Source organism: Euprymna scolopes, chromosome 45 (assembly GCF_053919585.1).
Source record: "Euprymna scolopes isolate OS-2025 chromosome 45, ASM5391958v1, whole genome shotgun sequence".
Lineage (NCBI taxonomy): Eukaryota > Metazoa > Mollusca > Cephalopoda > Sepiida > Sepiolidae > Euprymna > Euprymna scolopes.
In genome coordinates, this window is record NC_136526.1 from 41,172,841 (window position 1) to 41,193,607 (window position 20,767).

General features: G+C 33.2%; 1 protein-coding gene across 1 annotated transcript in view; it reads right to left on the reverse strand.

Annotated features, from left to right (window-relative positions):
* Nucleotides 1-3,941: 3,941 nt before the first annotated feature.
* LOC145269490 (mediator of RNA polymerase II transcription subunit 13-like) overlaps nucleotides 3,942-20,767 on the reverse strand; it is a 292,786-nt gene continuing 275,960 nt past the window's right edge. The window contains exons 28-31 of the mRNA XM_080125217.1: nucleotides 15,302-15,556; nucleotides 11,242-11,406; nucleotides 7,911-8,023; nucleotides 3,942-4,268 (exon numbers count right to left, since the gene is read on the reverse strand). Coding sequence (XP_079981343.1) covers nucleotides 4,136-4,268; nucleotides 7,911-8,023; nucleotides 11,242-11,406; nucleotides 15,302-15,556 — 666 coding nt within the window. The 3' untranslated portion in view covers nucleotides 3,942-4,135. The remainder of the gene's footprint in view (nucleotides 4,269-7,910; nucleotides 8,024-11,241; nucleotides 11,407-15,301; nucleotides 15,557-20,767) is intronic.

Consider the following 20,767-nt stretch of genomic DNA (forward strand, 5'->3'; position numbering starts at 1 on the left):
AAAAAGGAAAGAAAATAAAGGATACCTAACATTTTTTATCTGATCTTTATTTCAGGTTTATAAAAATATAGGACTTTTTAAAAAATATTATAATGGTTGCTTAAGAAAGTGTAAATCCAGTAACTGAAATCATGAGGTCATTGCCTCGATGGAGGGCGAGGATGATTACCCTCTCTGGTATTTGAAGCAGTATACCAGTCTACCAGGAGCCTGGTGGAAAAAAATAACTTGCTTCACTGAGTTCCTGATGGAACGTAGAGCATGGGGACATTGATTGCTGACGGCCGGTTGACGCACCATTCACGGAAAATTAGGGACTTCTGAAATTTATGAATGCTCATAAATTTCGGATAGCATAGGGAGGGATGTGGCACTATTTCCTTGTGCCACTGTTTCTAACACACTCTGCAGCCTGGACGGGTGGTAAATTGTCCATGAGCGTAGAGATACAAAGAAACCCCTTCCCATAATCCCCTTGCTATCTTTCTGTCTCTTTCCTGCACGACCACCATGATGTGAGGACGCATATTTTGTCTCTCCGTAAATGAGGGGGGGAACCCCCTCCCTCAACACTAGTTAGGGTAGGTTAGTTAGCTTTGAAAAGCCTATTGTAAAAATTAATTGCAAATTATTTTTTTTGTAATATATATTGTATCTCTAATGTAAAATAAAATAGTTAGTTATACCTTTGTATATTACAATTGTGTCGCGTGTCATTTTTCTTGTGTCTGCCATGAATGCCTTCATAAATGTCTGTAGTCGAAAGGCGGCCCTGAGGACAAAGAGATGAAGATTCCCACCAGAATGCCACCAGGGTGAAGAGATCATCTTGAGAAAGGAAAGGAGCCACACCCAAAACCAACATCTCAGGTATGATTTTCTTCTTACTACACAGACCCTAATGACTGGCCCATCTTCATATCTTCCCGAGACCGCTTTAAGACATTTACTATAACGCGTCTGTCGGTCACACCTCGGTGGCCGGCTGATAGTGTTATAGTAGTACCACAACTGAAAAAGCACTTTCCGAAAGTCTGTCTGTATGTCAAGCATCAGGTGGAATTTCCATGAACAGAGTTTCTCACAAAGGGCTTTGTTGTCTGTGAAATACATTACCATGAGAATTCTCAGCAGACTATAATGTATATCTTCCACCCAATGACAACAAATACGTCCTTTAGGAGTGATCTTTCTGACAAAGGGGAAAGAATTGCTGTTTTCTGGGTCAAAATCTATCCATCTAATATTTTTTGTTGGGTAGTTTTTAACCTTAATGTAGTTATTTTTGTTTTAGCGCCTTACCTCAAGTGGCCGCTTGTCTTGTCTAGAGTGATTTCCATAAAAGAGAAAAAAAAAAAAAAAAGCCTCCATAATATTATTTGTCATTCACCTGATAATTCATTCCGCTTTTTAATCCTTATCCTCGAGTGGCTTCATTCATGGTAACTCATCAAAAAAAAAAAAAAAAAATTTTTTTTTGTCTCATTTCAATCAAATTCAAGAACAGTCGATATTAACTTTTAGAAATAACAATGATCGACAGGTTACAGGAAGGGTATACTGCGATTGCACTCAGACTCCTGTTAAGAACCAATGAACCAATTTTATTTTTTTGTTTTTAATAAAAGGAAATCTACTGTTTAAAAAACACTCGATATTAAGAATTTAATGGTTGAAAAATCAGACGAGTGCAAAATTGATTTTAATAAACATTTCTATTTATTAAAATTTAATTAATTTTTTTTTTTTTTTCCGAACATTGTTCTTCAGGAAATACAGTTTTATTTTTCTTCTTCGTGTCATAGTGGAGATAAGACTCAACACATCCTCAGTGAAAGTTGAGGTTGAATGATCTTTAAATGGTAAGAGTGTTAATTGAAGAATATTTTATTTTTTGAAAATTAAAAAAAAATTAAAAAATAAATAAAGTTAAAATAGAATAAAGTTTTATTTTAATAAACAGAAATGTTTATTAAAATAAATTTTGCACTTGTACGGTCTTTCAACCGTTAAATTTTTTTTTTTTTTTTTAAATATAGGTACATGTAATATGTATGGCCAGAATAATTCCAATCAAACTTCGAGCAAATTTGCATTTTAAATAGGTGGAACATCGGCCAGTTAGAAGGAAGAAACACTTTTTTTAAATTATGAAAATTCTCCTTTTGCTACGTTTGCGAGATGATCGGTGTTGGTGAGGCATATGAATTAAGTTCAATCTTGTGTGTACAAACTGCATGCCGTAAGTTTTGTGAGCTTCTTATCTTAATCTGTCGTCATCTCTTACTTGTAACTTAGGGTTGAGAAGACAGCATAAATGTCTGCAGTGTCATGTTGTCTGCAAATGAAAGCTGGGCTTCCACTAGCTGTGTCTTTTTGAGGATGACACAGATAGGGTTCAGTGGATTTGTGGTGTGCACCGTGATGACAGTTCCGACTCGCCGTTGTTAAAGCAGAAAGTGCTTAGACTGTAATCAGCTCTGTTTTTCAATTGTCTATAGTAATACCGACATGGTGAACGACGCTCTTGTTGGATAAACAAGTGTACACGCATCTCGACTGACGGTAAGTGAGGAAAAGGTAAAGTGAGAAACACTTGATGCAAAGATAACGCCAAAAGAGCTTCATGGAGGAAATCATTTTGTGACGCTCTGGCCAATGAATAACCCATATCTGATATGGAGGAGACATGTTCGATGATGAAGAAGGTAAAGAGGATGCCAACAAACAATAAAAACAGAAAAAAAGACTGAGTAGATGTGTGCGTGTGCGTAAAGAAACCTGGAAAACTTTAAATGGTGAAAATTCTTTTGCTACGTTGGTGATATGATCGGCATTGGTAAGGTACATAATTAAGTTCGATCTTGTGGGTATAAACTGCACGTTAAAAAATGTCAGTCAACAATGAGAATGATGAATTATTTCCATTTAAACAAGTGACCTTTAATCTTTTTTTTTTGTTTTTTTAAAACTCACATTTCGACCAGCATGCTATTAAAGTCCATTCTCAATGGTCAGACGATATTGGCAATATCGTTATCATCATGGCCTCAGTTCAGTCTTAAAAGTCAATGAATATCCTCTGTACAGATTGCTGCACATGTAATTGTGACGCAAGGCTTACACATTCCCCAATCACCTCTCTCCTGATTCGGTACTGCTTGATTCCAGTGAGAAGAAGTCCAGGACGACTGGAAACAATGCCGAGATAAGCAGAGAGCACATACATCACGTGGTATTCCTAAATGGTCATCTGTTTTAGTACTGACCAGGCTCAACATTGCTTAACTTTGATCTGCAAGAGATCAAGACGTAATTTCAATGTGAAATTAAAATTGCCAAAAGTAGTCATTATAATCTACATCTGAAGATGTGGTTGAAAGGTTAATGTTAAAAGAAAAAAGATCATATAGAAATAAAAAAAAAAAGTGTGAGAGAGAAAAGAAAGATCTACAAAAACCGTAGACATTAAAATTAATTTATGAAAGAAACAAATTTTTTTTTTTTTTAATTTGGTATATTTTTCTTAAAAGTTGCCAAGCGAACATTTTGTAAAAAAAAAAAAAAATAGGGAGTTGTTACTGCTGATACTGTATGAACATGCTGAGTGCCGTAAAATAAACGAGAGACAAAAGTGTATATATGTATATTTGGGGTCTGCAGTGGAGCAAAATAGTCCTAACGTCAAATAAGAAACAAAGCCTGTAATACAAATAAATAATCGAAGGTAGACCGAAATGATGATGGCACTTCATAGTTGGATGTTGATGGTTGAAGCAACTGTTTCATCATCGTCACTGCGATGATGGGAAACGGTGTTGTGGTGAGGGGATTGTAACAGCTCTGTAACTCTACCTCTACTGTTGCGGCTACTTGTAATAGCAGTAGTAATACTACTACTACTATCCTGACTGAAGCAGTGGAACTCTTTTTTTTTTGTATGTTGTTGAATTTTGTAGAAAAAAAAAAGAAAAAAAAAAAGAGAATAAACGCTGCCACCTCATCCACAGCGTCATGATCACGCAAGTAACCGCAGCAGCTCGGTGCGCACACGTTGTGTCGCGGTGTGGGTAGTTCAAATCTTCCTGAGTTTTTTCTTGGACTTTGACTTCTTCTTCTTCCTGCCAATGCTATGTCATACATAAGCATTTATTGCGTGGTACATCTGCATCAACATCACAAAATGCACCGGCAAACATGAACGCCGGTCGTTTTTTACGGGGTCCATTGTTAACCAAGACAAAGCATTGTAGTTTTCCAAAACAAATCTGAAAAGCAAACGAAAAAGGGAATTATAAAATAATAGTTTCATGCCTTTTGCTTCATTCTTTGGCTCCATCGAACCCAACAATATAATCACAGATTCTGTATATTTATTCTTTTGTAGACTTATCTCCATAATTATTGTTCTTGTTGTCGTTTCACCACTTTTCAGCCAACTCATCCTTTGGCCTTCTTCAGGTGATTACCTGCAACTGGACAAGAATGCTGATCACTCTTCAGGGTTCGTTGCGCAATGGATAGAGGTGTTGAATCTTCATGTTTCCAGGTGAGCATTGTTTGAAGATAGTGGTTTCAATCCTATTCAATGCAGGCCGGCGTCAACAAAATAGGGTGAGACAACAACAACAACTATGGAAGGCAGTAATTACTAAAGATACAGTTAAGAGACTTAGCATTCCTATTTCGTTGCAGTTAATCACCTGAAGAAGGCCAGAGGATGAGTTGGCTGAAACATGGTTAAACAATATGAAGATGATAACAGTCCACAAAAGAATTAACAAACGATTTATGAAACCTCATTACAAAGGATTATATATATATATATATATATATATACTTCAGAATAGTTTTTATTCAACAATCAGTTGTTATGGAAACGTGAGGTTGTAAAGTTTACAAAATATTACTGGCAGTAATATTCTATAAGTTATCCCATCTAAATAAGAATTGCTCGATATGCAAGATAGAGCAAATAAATTAAATTGTGATTCAATGAATTTCAAAAAACTCTCATTGAAATGAAATGAAGCGGTTGAGTTTCATATCAAAGAATTTTTATTATTCTAAACAAGACAAAGAATACTTTAGAAAATTTTCTAAAGTATTCTTTGTCTTGCTTAGAATAATAAAAATTCTTTGATATAAAACTCAACCGCTTCATTTCATTTCAATGAGAGTATTTTGAAATTCATTGAATTACAATATATATATATATATATATATATATATATATATATTGTAAAATCACTGAGTTACTGTCACGCAAATATCTTTTTCTTTTAAATAAATATATTTAGTGCTTATTTAGAATTATATTAAAAAAAAAAAAAATTGTAAAAAAAATACAGAAATATCTTTATGATGTACATACTCATCACTGAACTAAAAAATCTAATTCTAAAAATCATATGAACTGATTAAGTTTCTTTGTCTTTTTTTTTTTTAAATTAAGAAAATCAAATTTAACGATCTTCAGCGATTAATAATAAAATAACACAGTTCGTAAATGTCGGTAGTCGAATTGAGTTGTCAGCGTTTGAATGTTAAAACATTCTAAAAAAACATAGCATCTCCTGGCCACCTTCTTGCTTACTCATAGAACTGAATTTTCTTATTTAAAATCTACCTATTTAATTTATGTGATTTTTGGAATATGACATCTTCGTTCCCTGATATCATAAAGATTGTATTTTTTTTTTTTTAAATTAAGTGTAATTCTAAATAAGCACTATATATTTGTAAGTACTTATAATTTGATTAATTATTTAACTTTTCTTCAATTCATTTGACATCACTTTTCTCTTGTTCAGGGGTCAAACGTCTTCTGATCTTATACTAGTTCACTTTCCAATTATCATAGGTTAACAGGTAAGCAATCCTCGAATTTCAATCTGCCGTCTGGTCCAATCACTTGTTTTTCTAAGTTTTCCTTGGTCAGTTGATGTCAGCACAACTAGGAGAGGAGTTTGTTCATTTCAGGATGGCGACCTAAGCGCATTCCGGACATCCATGCATAGTCGTCGTTTATCGCTGGCTAAAGTGTATTGAGAATGGCGATGACTATGCAGAAAAATAAATTCTGGAGCACAAAAAGTTGTTTGTTTTAATAGTACCACTCCCATCTTCATAACTCCTCAACGTTTTTCTTGTTACGTTAGTGAAAAAATTGGATGCATTACTTTTGAAACAACCCTCGTATATTTTTTAAATATTGAAAAAAAAAAAAAAAAAAAAAATTGATATTTAATTTTAATCAATTTTTAATTAAATGATACAAAAAATTGAATAAAAATTTGTTTTAATTATGTTTAAAATAGAAAATTACAATTGAACAGAAACCATTTTGATTTTCAAATAGAATGAACATTCTGTTTCACCTTTGAGGATGTATATTATTATTATTATTATTAATATCATTATCACCACCATAAATTCATGTCCATGTTACCAAAGATAAATAATACTTTAATCATTGCCGTTGCTGCAGAATTATCAAATTTACAAGCGGTCCCCAATCACATATCTATCGCAGTCAGGGGAAATTGATAACGTTTTTTTGCAGCTCTTGCAGGGATATGTTAACCTACTCCTACATACAGTTCCTTTGATTCTATTAAAATAAAAATGAATGACAAATAGAGTACTATTTGGATTCTTTGGACTACTGTTATCGCATCAAATTGCATCCAAATTCCAGCCTTCAACAGAAATATTCCAGAGTTTGACAAGATATGCTCAAAGAAGGTCGGATGTTACATTGACTGAAATTTGTGAAAATGACACTCAAGATGAAAACAGTAGTCTGAAGAATCCAAATAATATGAATAACCAATCCTCATCTCAAAAATTCAGAAACGCAATAAAAATAGTTACTTAAAAAAAAAACTAAAAAAAAAACAATGTACTAAATTAAATCAGAATTGTTATGCCATTCTAAAATCCAAATGAATTGAATAATAAAAAAGGGTGCTTATTTTGCCTCAATATTAAAAAATTCTTGTAAAAAGAAAACCAAAATAGCAAAAAATGTTTATTATGTATTTAGGTGGTAGATTTAGAAAAGACAGTATGCCAAAAAATTCTGCAAATTCATCAAGTATTTTTTTAAACAAGAAAAACAAAAAACATTTTAATGAAAAAAAATGTCTTGTCTGCCATTTTCTGTGGATATCAAAGTTTATAATCCAATACAGTCATCACCATAATACCAGCTAGAAATGATTCATCGATTAAATTTGATTGTTTAAAAATAAAAATATTGGATGAATTTGCATAATTTTTGGTATACACTTTTTTTTTTTTTACCTAGTAGGTAAGTACATAAAGTTTTTGGCATTAAAGATAAACTAATCTGAACTCTCAAATCTGTAAATAAAGCGTCTTTGTGTCAGTAGATAGATTCTGATTTTAATCAAAATATTATTGAGAACAAGCAATTATTTTTGCATGAGTAACCATCTGGGAAGGCTAGGTGTTGTATGTACTACGCAGAGACATAGAAATATCCAGTTTGCAATCTAAGGGGCGTGTTTAACTCACTGGGGCGAGATACACCCCCAAATCAAGATGGAAAACAATGGGAAATTACTGTTTTTACTGGTCTTCCCAAGGTTACCATGACTTTACAATTTGGAGAGTCGTGGTCGCAGACATTGTTAAAACAGCAGTGCCGCTGATGATGATTAAAGGTGGAACAAATTCATTCATTTTTTATTAACATCATTGTTTAACATCTGTTTCCGTGGTAACATGGATAGGACAAAGTTTTTGTGCAATTATAATGTTTTAATATCGGGGTAAAACTGAATAAGCACAAAAATATATTAGTTATGATAATTAGTTATAATAATTAGTTATAATAATTAAAAAAAAAAGAAAAAATGTAAAATAATATGCAATCAGCTTACCTCAAAACATCACAGGTTAGATTAGAGTCAAGAGGATGAATATTTCTGCTATGAGTTGACTGAAAAGGCAAGGGGTCATCCTGTTTTGACGAACTATGAGTATGAAGAGCAGCCTGGAGAGGGAGACAAAAAGCAAAACACCAAAGATATAGTCACGTAAAGAGAAATTCAAATATTACAGGACTGCGCAAAAAAAAAAAATTTTTTTTATTTATTTATTGCGGACTATTATCCTCATTTTTTTCTTAGTCGTTTCACAACATTCCGGCCAAATATTCCTCTGGCCGTCGTCAGGTGGTAACCGCAACAGGATAGGAACTCTGAATCTCCTGACTGCATTCACTGCAATTACTGCCTTCCGTAGTTGTTGCCGTCTCACCACATTTTGGCTAAGTAAGCCTCTGGCCGGCTTTGGGTAGGATTGAAACCGCTATCTTCAGACAATTCTCACCTGGAACCGTAGAGATTCAACGTCTCTATCAACTGTGCCATCTATCTTTGACCAAGTCTTTATTTATCCTTCTTTCTCTCAAATCCATCCTTTTCATTTCCTTGTCCTTCTATCACCTCAATTGTTTCTACACCTAAGAAGCCACAAACTCATTAATCCTTTCGAAGAGACTAAACAAAAAACTTATTTTTAACTTTTATCAGATTTGTTACCATTTCAAATTACGAAGAAAAGTAATGTTATTTTTTTTTCTGGTTTTAAGATGATTTTTTTTTTTTTCTATACATACTTATCATAAAAAAATCATTGAAAGATAGCCATCTTTGATTCAAGCATTAAATAAATTTTTTATTTTCACTTATATTGGAATTACACCTCATCATCATTTACCGTCTGCTTCCTATGATGTAACGTAGTTGTTACATGCCAACACTCGGGACCCACACAGACAGCCGCAAGGAAATAAAGATAAGGAAAGAATCAGACTCATTTTTTTTTTTAGTTGAAACAGACATTTATTTACAGGTACTTCCAAAATAACACCTTGTATCTTGTTCAAAAGTCTTCTCATACTACAATGTGCTTAACAAGACGCTGCAGTGTCTAACACATAGAACTGTCTACGTCTGGGCATGTTTAGGCCACATCTTTCCCTGATGCTTTTGGACCAGTGTGTAACGCGTCTATTTCTATTCTCCTTAGATCATATTTTTCTTCTTCCTCGCCTTGACGTCACCCTGCATGCGTTGCAGTCATTTGCATATGTTTGCTGTCGTACAACTGCTGCCATTGCTATATGTGCAGCCGCGCTCTGTTACACGTGCTAGCAGCACAGGTTGGATGTTTTTGTCTGATGGCTCTTCTCCAAGCCTCTCTGTCTTGTGCAAAGCCTGGTCATAATCTCAACTTCCTAAGATCATCCTTAATTAACTGACTCCATGCCTTACATGGTCTATCCCATCCCCTAAATCCATCAACGTCAATACACCTACAGCTGATGACTGTATTCACACTATCCATCCTTTCAACATGTTTTTAACTCTCCAGCATCTTTAAGATGAAAAAAAAAAAAAAAAAAATAAAACACATGCCAATGTAACATCTACATTTGGAATAGACATTAATACCATCTCTGATATGAAAAGAATTTGTGATCGTCTGTTTCCGGATTTGCCATTTAGAAAACAATGTCTATAATTCATTGAAGATAGTCGAGTATTGACTGAAATATTTCATTTATTTCGTTTATTGAAAATAATCGTTTGGTTCTCAAATTGGATTTATTTTTTCTTCTTTAATGATCTCCCATTATTTCTTAGTGATGCATATTACATTTTGTGCTATTATTTACATATAATTTTTTACCCACCTCCAATTCACGTATGCATATTCCCTTCTTTGAAGATATATTTAAAAAAATTTTTTTGTTTTATTTCTATATTTTTTCTTTAATATCTTCTTAATATATGTATCTTTCATTTCTAATGTAAATGTTAAGGCAGTTTTTTTATTTATATTTTATATTATGTATAATAAATACTGGCTCTTCGCTCCTGATGAGAAGCATTTAACTTCGAAATGTCATAGCCTAAAGAGTTTTTTCTCTCCTTTTTATCTTATTTCCTTATTAATTTGATAAAATAAAGTTATTTGTAACTTATATTTCTTATCTCTCATTTAATACTAGCATTTCAGCTCGGCGTTGCCCGGGTGTTTGGAGGTGTATGTTGAGCAAAAAAGAAAAAAAAAAAACGCGGTCAATTTTTTAAAACTTTGACCCCTATTATGACCCCTTAATATTTCTTGTTTGGGGCTCAAATCAAGTTATTAAGTTAGATCCATGTCAAAAGAACCTATATCTAAAATTTCAAGTGTTTAGACCCGAAATTGGCAGAGGAGTTTGGTAGAGTTCTCAAAGTTCAAATCGTTGAACTTTGACTGATTTCATTGATTTCATTTATTATTTTGATTCCAATAATGTTATTTTTACACTTTCATACACATATATTTATTATATAAATTCTAAAAAATATAATTTTTATATAATTTTATAAACATATATTTCTCATAAAATTTCAAATAAAATAAAAACTTATTTTTTAAATTTTGTTATTAAAAGTGCAGATGAAGATTAATTGTGCTATTTTTATCTTTATTGTATATTTTTCAATAATGTCCTGTTCTTATATTTTAATTCAAATAAATCGCTTCACAATAGAAATACTGAAGAACAATAAAAGTGAAGGAACTGATTTGCTTTGTCACCGCTTCCGGTAGCAGCTAGGCTGGAAGTTAGGAAGTACGTTAGCTGACTATAACCAATATTCTATTCGGTCAGTGTGCATTAGACTAAAACCTTACTAACTAAAAACTTACTTTTAAAAAGTTTATTTTTAGGGGTATTCCGGTGTGTTTTTAACGAATATCACATTTAAAATTTGTCACTGTCAAGTAGATTTTTTGATATTAAGACCTCGTTCATCTAATGTATTCTTTATTGTTTTCACTGGTGGCCATGTTTGTTCTCATGCGCACATTCAATTTTTGTGTACACGCGCTCAAACAAACATGGTAACCAGTGAAAACATTGGATAATGAAGGTCATAATATTAGAAAAAATACTTGGTGACATTTTTACATGTGATATTCACCCAAAACAGATCCGAATACACCTAAAAATGGATCACAAAGATTTTCCCAAATCTCAGTACCTTGTATATCAAATTTTGAGTCTGTAGACTTAAAATTGACAGAGTTATTGCATAGGGAAATGTATACAGACACGTTCACTTTGTATGATGCACATGCAAAGAGAACGAGATGGATAAAGAGAGAGAGACAACGAAGGAAATAAAAAGAGGATACAATATGCCGACTTACTTTTAGTATATTTGGGCAAGCATTTTCAGCTTCTGGACACGACGACCAGAACCACTTGGGCAGTGGTCCCGTACTAGCTGTGGACAGATAGTATCCCATGGCCAATGGTTGTTGTAGCAATGTTCCACCTTCCTCCTGAAGATCAGTTGTGTTGGTACCAGCTCCCTGGAACAGAACACAACGAGACGAAACCTGTCAGTATGCGACAGTTGAAAATATATTTGGAAATAAACGATCCTAGTATTGACTTTATTTTTTAAATAGAAATGGCTCCAGCAAGGCATGAAGACATTTGATGTAAGGAGCAATAATAAAAACAAAGAAAAAAGAAAAAGAAAGAAAAAAGAAAAAAGAAAGAAAAAAGAAAAAGAAAAAGAAAAAAAGAAAAAGAAAGAAAAAAGAAAAAGAAAGAAAAAAGAAAAAAAGAAAAAGAAAAAAAGAAAAAGAAAAAAAGAAAAAGAAAAAAGAAAAAGAAAAAAGAAAAAGAAAGAAAAAAGAAAAAGAAAGAAAAAAGAAAAAGAAAGAAAAAAGAAAAAGAAAGAAAAAACAAAGAAAAAAGAAAAACAAAGAAAAAAGAAAAACAAAGACAAAGAAAGAAAAAAGAAAAACAAAGACAAAGAAAGAAAAAAGAAAAACAAAGACAAAGAAAGAAAAAAGAAAAACAAAGACAAAGAAAGAAAAAAGAAAAACAAAGACAAAGAAAGAAAAAAGAAAAACAAAGACAAAGAAAGAAAAAAGAAAAACAAAGACAAAGAAAGAAAAAAGAAAAACAAAGACAAAGAAAGAAAAAAGAAAAACAAAGACAAAGACAGAAAAAAGAAAAACAAAGACAGAAAAAAGAAAAACAAAGACAAAGAAAGAAAAAAGAAAAACAAAGACAAAGAAAGAAAAAAGAAAAACAAAGACAAAGAAAGAAAAAAGAAAAACAAAGACAAAGACAGAAAAAAGAAAAACAAAGACAAAGACAGAAAAAAGAAAAACAAAGACAAAGACAGAAAGAAAAACAAAGACAAAGACAGAAAAAAGAAAAACAAAGACAAAGACAGAAAAAAGAAAAACAAAGACAAAGACAGAAAAAAGAAAAAAAGAAAGAAAAAAGAAAAAAGAAAAACAAAGAAAGAAAAAAGAAAAACAAAGAAAGAAAAAAGAAAAACAAAGAAAGAAAAAAGAAAGACAAAGAAAGAAAAAGAAAGAAAAACGAAAAAGAAAAAAACGAAAAAGAAAGAAAAACGAAAAAGAAAGAAAAAAGAAAGAAAAAAGAAGAAAGAAAAACAAAGAGAAAGAAAAAAGAAAAACAGAAAAAAGAAAAAGAAAAAAGAAAGAAGAAAAAAGAAAGAAAAGAAAAAAGAAAGAAAAGAAAAAAGAAAGAAAAGAAAAAGGAAGAAAAACAAAGACAAAGAAAAACAAAGACAAAGAAAAAAAGAAAGACAAAGAAAAAAAGAAAGAAAAAAGAAAAAGAAAGAAAAAAGAAAAAAAGAAAGAAAAAAGAACGAAAAAAGAAAAAAAGAACGAAAAAAGAAAAAAAGAACGAAAAAAGAAAAGAAAGAAAAAGAAAAAAAAAGAAAAAAGGAAAAGAAAAAAAAAGAAAAAGAAAGAAAAAAGAAAAAGAAAAACAAAAAAAACAAAGAAAAACAAAAAAAGAAAGAAAAAGAAAGAAAAAGAAAGAAAAAAGAAAGAAAAAGAACAAAAACAAAGAAAAACAAAAAAAATTTAAGGGTAAAAAAAAAAAAAAAAAAAAAAAAAAAAAAAAGATTTTCTTCCCCCTTTATTTTTATTTTGCTTTGAATGGCGGCATGTTTTCTACAACTTCTAAATCGTGAAACTTTAAGACAATTTGATCAACACAAATGTTTTATATACAAATAGTTTGTAGACTTATTTCCGAGCCATATATTCGTGAAATGTCTAAAAGATGTGATTTTTTTGCTTATTTTCCTGGTCCTAAGATCCTTATCCAACATTAGCAGAACAAGAATAAAAACTTCTGCATTTGGAAGTCTAAAAAGAAAAGATATAGGTTTGGTTGGTTATTTTGTTTTATGGCATATCAACCCTTTTTGGATTATTCAATGCCGAATCCAGTTATTTTGGAAGCACCAGGAAAAGATAGAGCAGCAAGAACATATGCTTTAATCAAGACATTAAAAACACTGAAAATATCGTAAAAAGGTTATATAGTACGTATTCGTTATGGAATGAAGTTCTCAAAAAAAAAAAAAAAAAAAAAAAAAAAAATATGTAATTTCATCAAGTAGTTTTTTTTTTTTTTTTTTTTCCAGTGAAAACAATTTGTTATGATACCGAGCAAAAAGTAGTCATGTTTCCATTTGGACCAAGAAAAGCTAGTTTTAAAGATGGAGGGAGTGTCGACGCTTTAACATTAGTTATCTCCTCGTGGCGTGTTCAAAAAAAAATTTAAAGATGGCTACCTTCAATGCACCGTCATAAAAACGTGTTTTTCCACTGTAAAAAAAAAAAAAAAAAAAAAAAAAAAAAATACTCCATCAAATTAAGTGAAATTTTTTTTTTTCCAGAGATCTTCAGTCCAAAATGGATTCGTACAAGATAACCTTTTTTTTCTTCGATATTTTCATTTTTAATATCTTGATTAAACTGTACGAGTATCGAACATATCACCACCTAAAATAAAGACCTTATAAAGCATTGATAGTTCCTATTACTGTTATATGCAAGTGAAACATGGATTACACTGAGTAAACACGAGAGAAACTCAAATGTCTTTGAAATGAAATGGATGGTTGGTTGTTTTTGTTTTACGGCATATCAACCCTTTTCAGGTTATTTAATGCCGAATTCAAAGATCTTGAAGAAAATTTTTTTTTTAATAGAATATATTTGTTTTCACGTCGGTTTCTATTTAACCCATAGTTGGGACCCTAACAGGTACTACCACTCCGGGTCAGAGTGGACCTGAGAGCAATGGTAATTAAAGGGTGGCTCCACAATCCCCAAAGCCCACAAGCTGGGGCCCTCACCACTGGATATAGTTTAAGGTCATATCCAGGACCCCCCATTGAGGGACTGTTACCCTCTGTAGGGGGGCAGTCGGCGTATTCTAATGCCCTACCGACAGGGCCGAAATGAAATGGAAGAACTATACTTGGAATAACTTGATGATGGAATGACTATGAATACATCCAGTTTACAAGTATTGTAATGGCAAGTGCTCCGACGAACTACAAGCCCATGTACCTCCTCAACGTAAATATCCCCGACAAACCCAACAAGCATCAAAATCCCATCCCTACACAGTAGAGATACCCAGATGCCAAAAAGTTCAAATAGTTTCTTTCCTAGGACTGGTAAACTTTAAAATTTCCATCCAGTTCTCTGATTCCCTGACTGTACCGATATGCAGAAGTTTGAGTGTAATTTAGAAAGACATCTTGCTGCTTAACTTCCTACATAATATCCCTGCAAATTATGTTCCAGATAGTAGCTCTGTACACCAAAGTGACACTGTGCTTTGCTTGTTTGGGGAGAAAATGCAGGTGTGGTTGGTTGGTTGTTTTTGTTTTATGGCATATCAACCTTTTTCAGGTTATTTAATGCCGAATCTAGTTATTTTGAGGAACGATTTTTAATGGAGTATATTTTTTTTATTTTTAAGTCAGATTCTATTTAACCCATAGTTGGGACCCTAACAGGTACTACCACTCCGGGTCAGAGTGAACCTGGGAGCAATGGCAATTAAAGGGTGGCTCCACACTCCCCAAAGGCCGCAAGGTGGGGCCTCACCATTGGATATAGTTTTAGGTCATATCCAGGACCGCAGGTGTGAGTCATAACCACAGATGGGTATAGAAGTCTGGGAGGGATATTAAAAGATATGCCAAAAGCCTAAAGCTTAAGTATATGACCAACAATGACTATGAAACGCCTGTTCATAAAGGCAACTTACTAGATTGTATTACCCAGCTACTGTAGCCAAAATTACTCAGCTATTTAAAAGAAATCTGTTAGCAAATACTCTTACTTATGCCAAGTGGAGGGAGGATAGAGGGAGACGGATCGTAAATATGAAAGTTTAGGTACTTACTGCTGATGGCACTCCCATCTTTGAAGGTGACTGGCAGCCCTCATCTCCATGAATAAGAGAACCAGGAGCAGATGTTTTATCATCAGGTAAAGAGTTCATGAAAAGGGACAAGAGATCATCCATATCGTCTCCCATTGCATCTCCCATCGCGTCTCCGATTGCATCGTGAGGGAACAGTGCATCTGGGCCAAGATCACCCAAATGGTATGTGGCATCCATCGCATGCTCTCCACGGTGGAGAGAATGGTTACTGGCCTGTAAAAACAAAGACAAAATAAATAATGGCGGACATGCAAAGGAAATTTAAAAAAAAAAAAGTGCCGCATGCATGGTCCCCCCTGTGAGTGCACAATGAACGAGGCATAAAAAAAAAAAAAAAAAACTTCAGAATTTACCTCCATTTAGCCCCAAAAGTCCCCAGGGGATGTCAAATCCTGGTGAAAATGAATAAACGGTCCAGTTTTAGGCTTTAACATATGTAAATTTGAGTTCTGCACCATGCAAAAAAAGAAATGACTAAATCCATCATTTGCCCCTCCACCCCACCCCATTAAGCCCCAAAAGTCCCCAAGGCCTAACATATTTAAATTTGAGTTCAGCACCATGCAAAACTGCTAAATAGACATACACAGAAAATTTTGAACAAATATGGTAAAATAGTCCTAAAAATGGAGTATTTATATTATTAGCCCTAAAAGAGCCCCTGGGGCACACTCAAGAGTCATCGCGAAACATAGACAAACAAAATTATATAGAAATCAGTTAATTACAACTTTTCAGAAAGTTTTATAAAAATCCAAGTAATCAATTGTTTTTAATAAGCACAAAAGTGTCAATTTTAACCATTTTAACCCAAAAGACACCCCTGGGGGGGGGGGGGGGGCACGGGTTTTCTTAGAAAATCCATTCTGTTACTTTTATACTCATATCATGTTTAATGTTTGTGCAAAGTTTCCAAAAATTCCAAGGTGTAGTTATTGAGAAAAGTGTGGACAGACAAACGGACAAGGGTGAATTTACAGGTCCACCCTCCTTTTGTCAGGGGACCCAAAAAACAAAAACACAAAACAAAGTAAATGAGAATTTATTTGCTATTAAATTTTGATGCTTATCAAAAATTTTACTTCAATAGAAAAAAAAAAAAAAAAAAAAAAAATAGAAAAAAATTTTTTTTTTTTTTTTTTAATTGCACAAAATTATTTGCACATTCATTTACTTGCACATTGTTATCCTCATCTTGATAGTTGTTATTTCACCACATTTCAGCCAACTCATCCTCTGGCCTTCCCAAGTGATTAACTGTGACGGGATAAGAACGCTGAGTCTTGTAACTGTATCCCCAATTAATTACTGCCTTTCATAATTGTTGATGTCTCACCACGTTTTGGTGCCTGTGGTGCAATGAATAGTGTTGAGTCCTTATGGTTTTATGGTTCAGGATTCTCTGAAGATAGCAGTCTCAATCCTACCCAAAGCACGCCAGAAACGTGATGAGAAAATGACTATGAAAGGCAGTAATTAATTGGGGATACACTTACAAGACTCAGCTTTCCTATCCTGTCACAGTTAATCACCCGAAGAAGACCAAAGGATGAGTTGGTCGAAACGTGGCGAAACAACTACAAAGATGAGGATAACAGTCTACAAAAAAATAAATACACAAATTATTAAGCCTCATCTCAAAGGATTTGAAAAAGTAATAATAAATTACATATTTTTTTTTATTATGTACTTACCTGTTCGGTAAAAAAGAAAACAAAAACAAAAAACCTTTGCACACCAAAATTTAGGTTTGGTTTTGTTTTGGCTTAACGGCATATCAACCCTTTTCAGGTTATTCAATGCCAAACTCAGGATTAAAAAAAAATAAATTATGTATTCAAAGAACTTTATGACGTCAAGTATCAATCAATTCTGTATAGTTCAATAGTTTTGTTTGGTTTAATATCTAACGATCTTTTTTTTTTTTTTTTTTTTTTTAAGTTTTATATATCCTCATATATTTATTCATAAGGTTTAGTTGGGTTGATTCAGGGAATGATTTATATTTTTGTAAAGATCCTTGTTACTCTTAAAAAGGATAATATTTCCTCTAGACAGTTGTTTTCGAAAAGTTTCTTCATGCTGTTGTGTTTGAGGTATTGTTTTCTATCTTTATCTAGAGCTCTACATTCCACAAAAAGATGTTTAATGGTGCAAGTTTTCTGGCAGAATGGGCATTGTGGTTGTTGTTCTTGTTTTAGAATGAAGGAGTGTGTGAGTTTTGTATGACCAATATGTATTCTAGTTATAACGACTTGTTCTTTTCTGGATTTGGGGGGAGTTTGTCTCCATTTTTCCAGTATGGGTTTGATTTGGTATAATTTGTTATTTGTGTTGTTATTCCATTGTCGTTGCCATTTTGCATGAATTGATTAATTTTGGGTTTGAAGTCAGTATATGGTATGTTTATTGTATCTGGTTTTAAGTTTAGAGCTGATTTGGCCGCTAAGTCGGCTCTTTCATTTCCTCTTATCCCAATGTGACTTGGGATCCAACATATAAATATTTCTTTGTGTTCGGATAATGAATCAATTCTATTTGTTAGTTTGATGATTAGTGGGTTTTCAAGTTTTTTGTTATTCAGAGATGTCAAAACGGAAAGTGAATCTGAAAAAATTAGGAATTTCCTATGTTCATCTTTTTCTATAATGCTGAGTGCGAGGTCGATGGCACATATTTCGGCAGTAAAAATAGAGCTTTCTGTTGGAAGAGCTTTTTTAAGAGTTTTTTCATTCGACACGGCAGCACATGCCACTCTATTATGGTCTTTAGAGCCATCGGTGAAAATAGGTAGATGGTCTGGATATTTTAGGAGAATATCATAGGCTTTTTCGTGGTAGATATTAGGGTGGGATTTCGCTTTTGGGAGTTCATTCAAGTTTAAGATTACTTTTGGTTTTTTAAGTATCCAAGGTGGGGTTTTAGGTAGTATATGTTCTTGGATATTTTCTACAGTCATTTCTGGTTCCTGCAGTATTGCTTTCATTCTAAGACTAAAGGGCTTTATGGCCTTTCTTTTTGCTTCAAATGCCTCTTTATATCTCGGATTGAATGTAGCTTCATATGCTGGATTATTTCGTTGTGCTTTTAATTTAGTGTAATATTGTGCACCCAGTTTTTGACTCCTTATATTTATAGGGATTTCGTTGGCCTCTGCATGGAGGCTTTCAACTGGGGATGTTCTAAAAGCACCGAGAGCTAACCTCAGTCCTCCATGGCAGATTGGATTTAAAATCTTTAGGTAGGACTTTCTGGCTGATTGGTATATAAAACTACCATAGTCGAGTTTTGATCTTATCAAAGTCCTATATAATTTCATTAGTGTTTCTTGATCGGCTCCTCATTCTGTATGGGCTATTACCCGTAGTAGTTGCAGTCTTTTGTTGCAACTATTTCTTAGATTCTTCAGGTGGGGGATGAATGACAGTTTTTTGTCAAATATAAGGCCCAGGAATTTGTGTTCTTCTACGGTGGGGATTATTGTTCTTCCAAGCTTCAATGTAGGATCATTATGAAGTTTTCTCATGTGGCAGAAATGAACGCATTTGGTTTTTGATTGGGAAAATTTATATCCATTTTCCATTGCCCATTTGTCTAATTTATTTAAGCAGTGTTGGAGTTTGCGTTCGATGGTGCATATATACTTTGATCTGCAGAACACCAGTACGTCATCTACATATAAAGATCCCTCAACACCAGGGTCCAAACATTTCACTATGCTGTTCATTTTAATATTGAACAGTGTCACAGATAAAATGCTACCTTGAGGTACTCCTTCCTCTTGATTTGTGGTGTCTGAGTAAGTAGTTCCAATGCGGACTCTAAACTTTCGGTCAGATAAAAATCCTTTTATAAATTGTGGGAGTCTGCCTTTTAGTTCAAATTCGTGCAAGTCTCTCATAATTCCATATTTCCACGTAGTGTCGTAGGCCTTCTCCAGATCAAAAAATACTGCTGATAGGTGCTCATTTCTAATAAAGGCTTCCCTTATGGCTGTTTCCAATCTAACCAAGTGATCTGTTGTGCTTCTCTTATTACGGAATCCACATTGTAAGTTGGAGATAAGGTTGTTGGTTTCTAGGTACCAAACCAATCTATCATTTATCATTCTCTCCATTATTTTGCACAAGCAGCTAGTCAGTGAGATTGGTCTGTAGTTTTGTGGATTCGAATGGTCTTTTCCTGGTTTTGGTATTGCTATTATTGTGGTTTGCCTCCACGAGTCAGGAAATTCACCTTCTGTCCATAATTTGTTGTAAATTTTTAGTAGCAACTTCAATGATTCCAAAGGGAGTTGTCGCAGGAATTCGTAATGGATTTCATCAGTTCCTACGGCTGTGTTGTGGGATCTTTTAATAGAATCTTCTAATTCAGTTAATGTAAGTAGTTTATTATAATCTTCTAGGTTTTTTGATTTAAAGTTTAGTTTGTATTGTTCGATATTTTGTTTAATTGTTATAAATTTAAAGTTATGGTTTTGGTTAGATGAGTTTTGAGAAAAAGTTTCGGCTAGTAGGTCTGCTATATTCTTTTCATCGGTTACTCTGTTGTTGTTTTTAAGCAGGTGTTTAATTAGTGTTGATAGATGTTTACCTGAAATTTTTCTAATCATCTCCCATACTACTCTCGGTTCTGTAGAGGAATTTAGTTTATTGACATACTTTTCCCAACTCTCTTTTTTAGCTGCTTTTATTACCCTACGAGCTTTAGCTCTATTTAATTTGTATTCTATCAAATTTGAAGTTGTAGGTTGTTTCTGAAATTTCTTCAGTGCAATTTTTCGCAATTTGATGGATTCCCGACATTTATTGTCAAACCAGGGTCTGTTGTACCGATTAGATGCTGAAGTTTTAGGGATGCATACATTTGCAATTTCTACTAGTGTTTCTGTAAAAAATTCTACAGTGTTGTTTGTCTCTGAATCATTCAACTTATGTTGACATTTTTCTTTGTATAATTGCCAGTTGGCCTTATTTAGCTTCCATCTGGAAAGTTTTTCGCTGTTGAATTCTGGAGTTTCTATCACTAATGGAAAATGGTCACTGCAGCAAGTGTCATCATATACTTTCCAGGTTAAGTCCATATATAGTGATGGATCACACAAGCTAAGGTCAATGGCTGAATGGTTTCCACCAGTTGGGCTGATGTGTGTAGGTGTTCCATCGTTGAGGAAGCATATATCGTTTTCATTGATAAATTCTTCCAACGTTTTGCCCTTTTTATTGGTGTCTTTACATCCCCATAGTATGTTATGACTATTGAAATCTCCTAATAGGGCGAAAGGTTTGGGTAATTGATCAATCAATTTTTTAATCTCGTTTTTATCTATGTCATCGTTTGGAGGTATATTTAGTGAACATACTGTCATTGGTTTATGTAGTGTGGCATTAATAGCAATTGCTTGGATATTGGTTGTTATGTTTA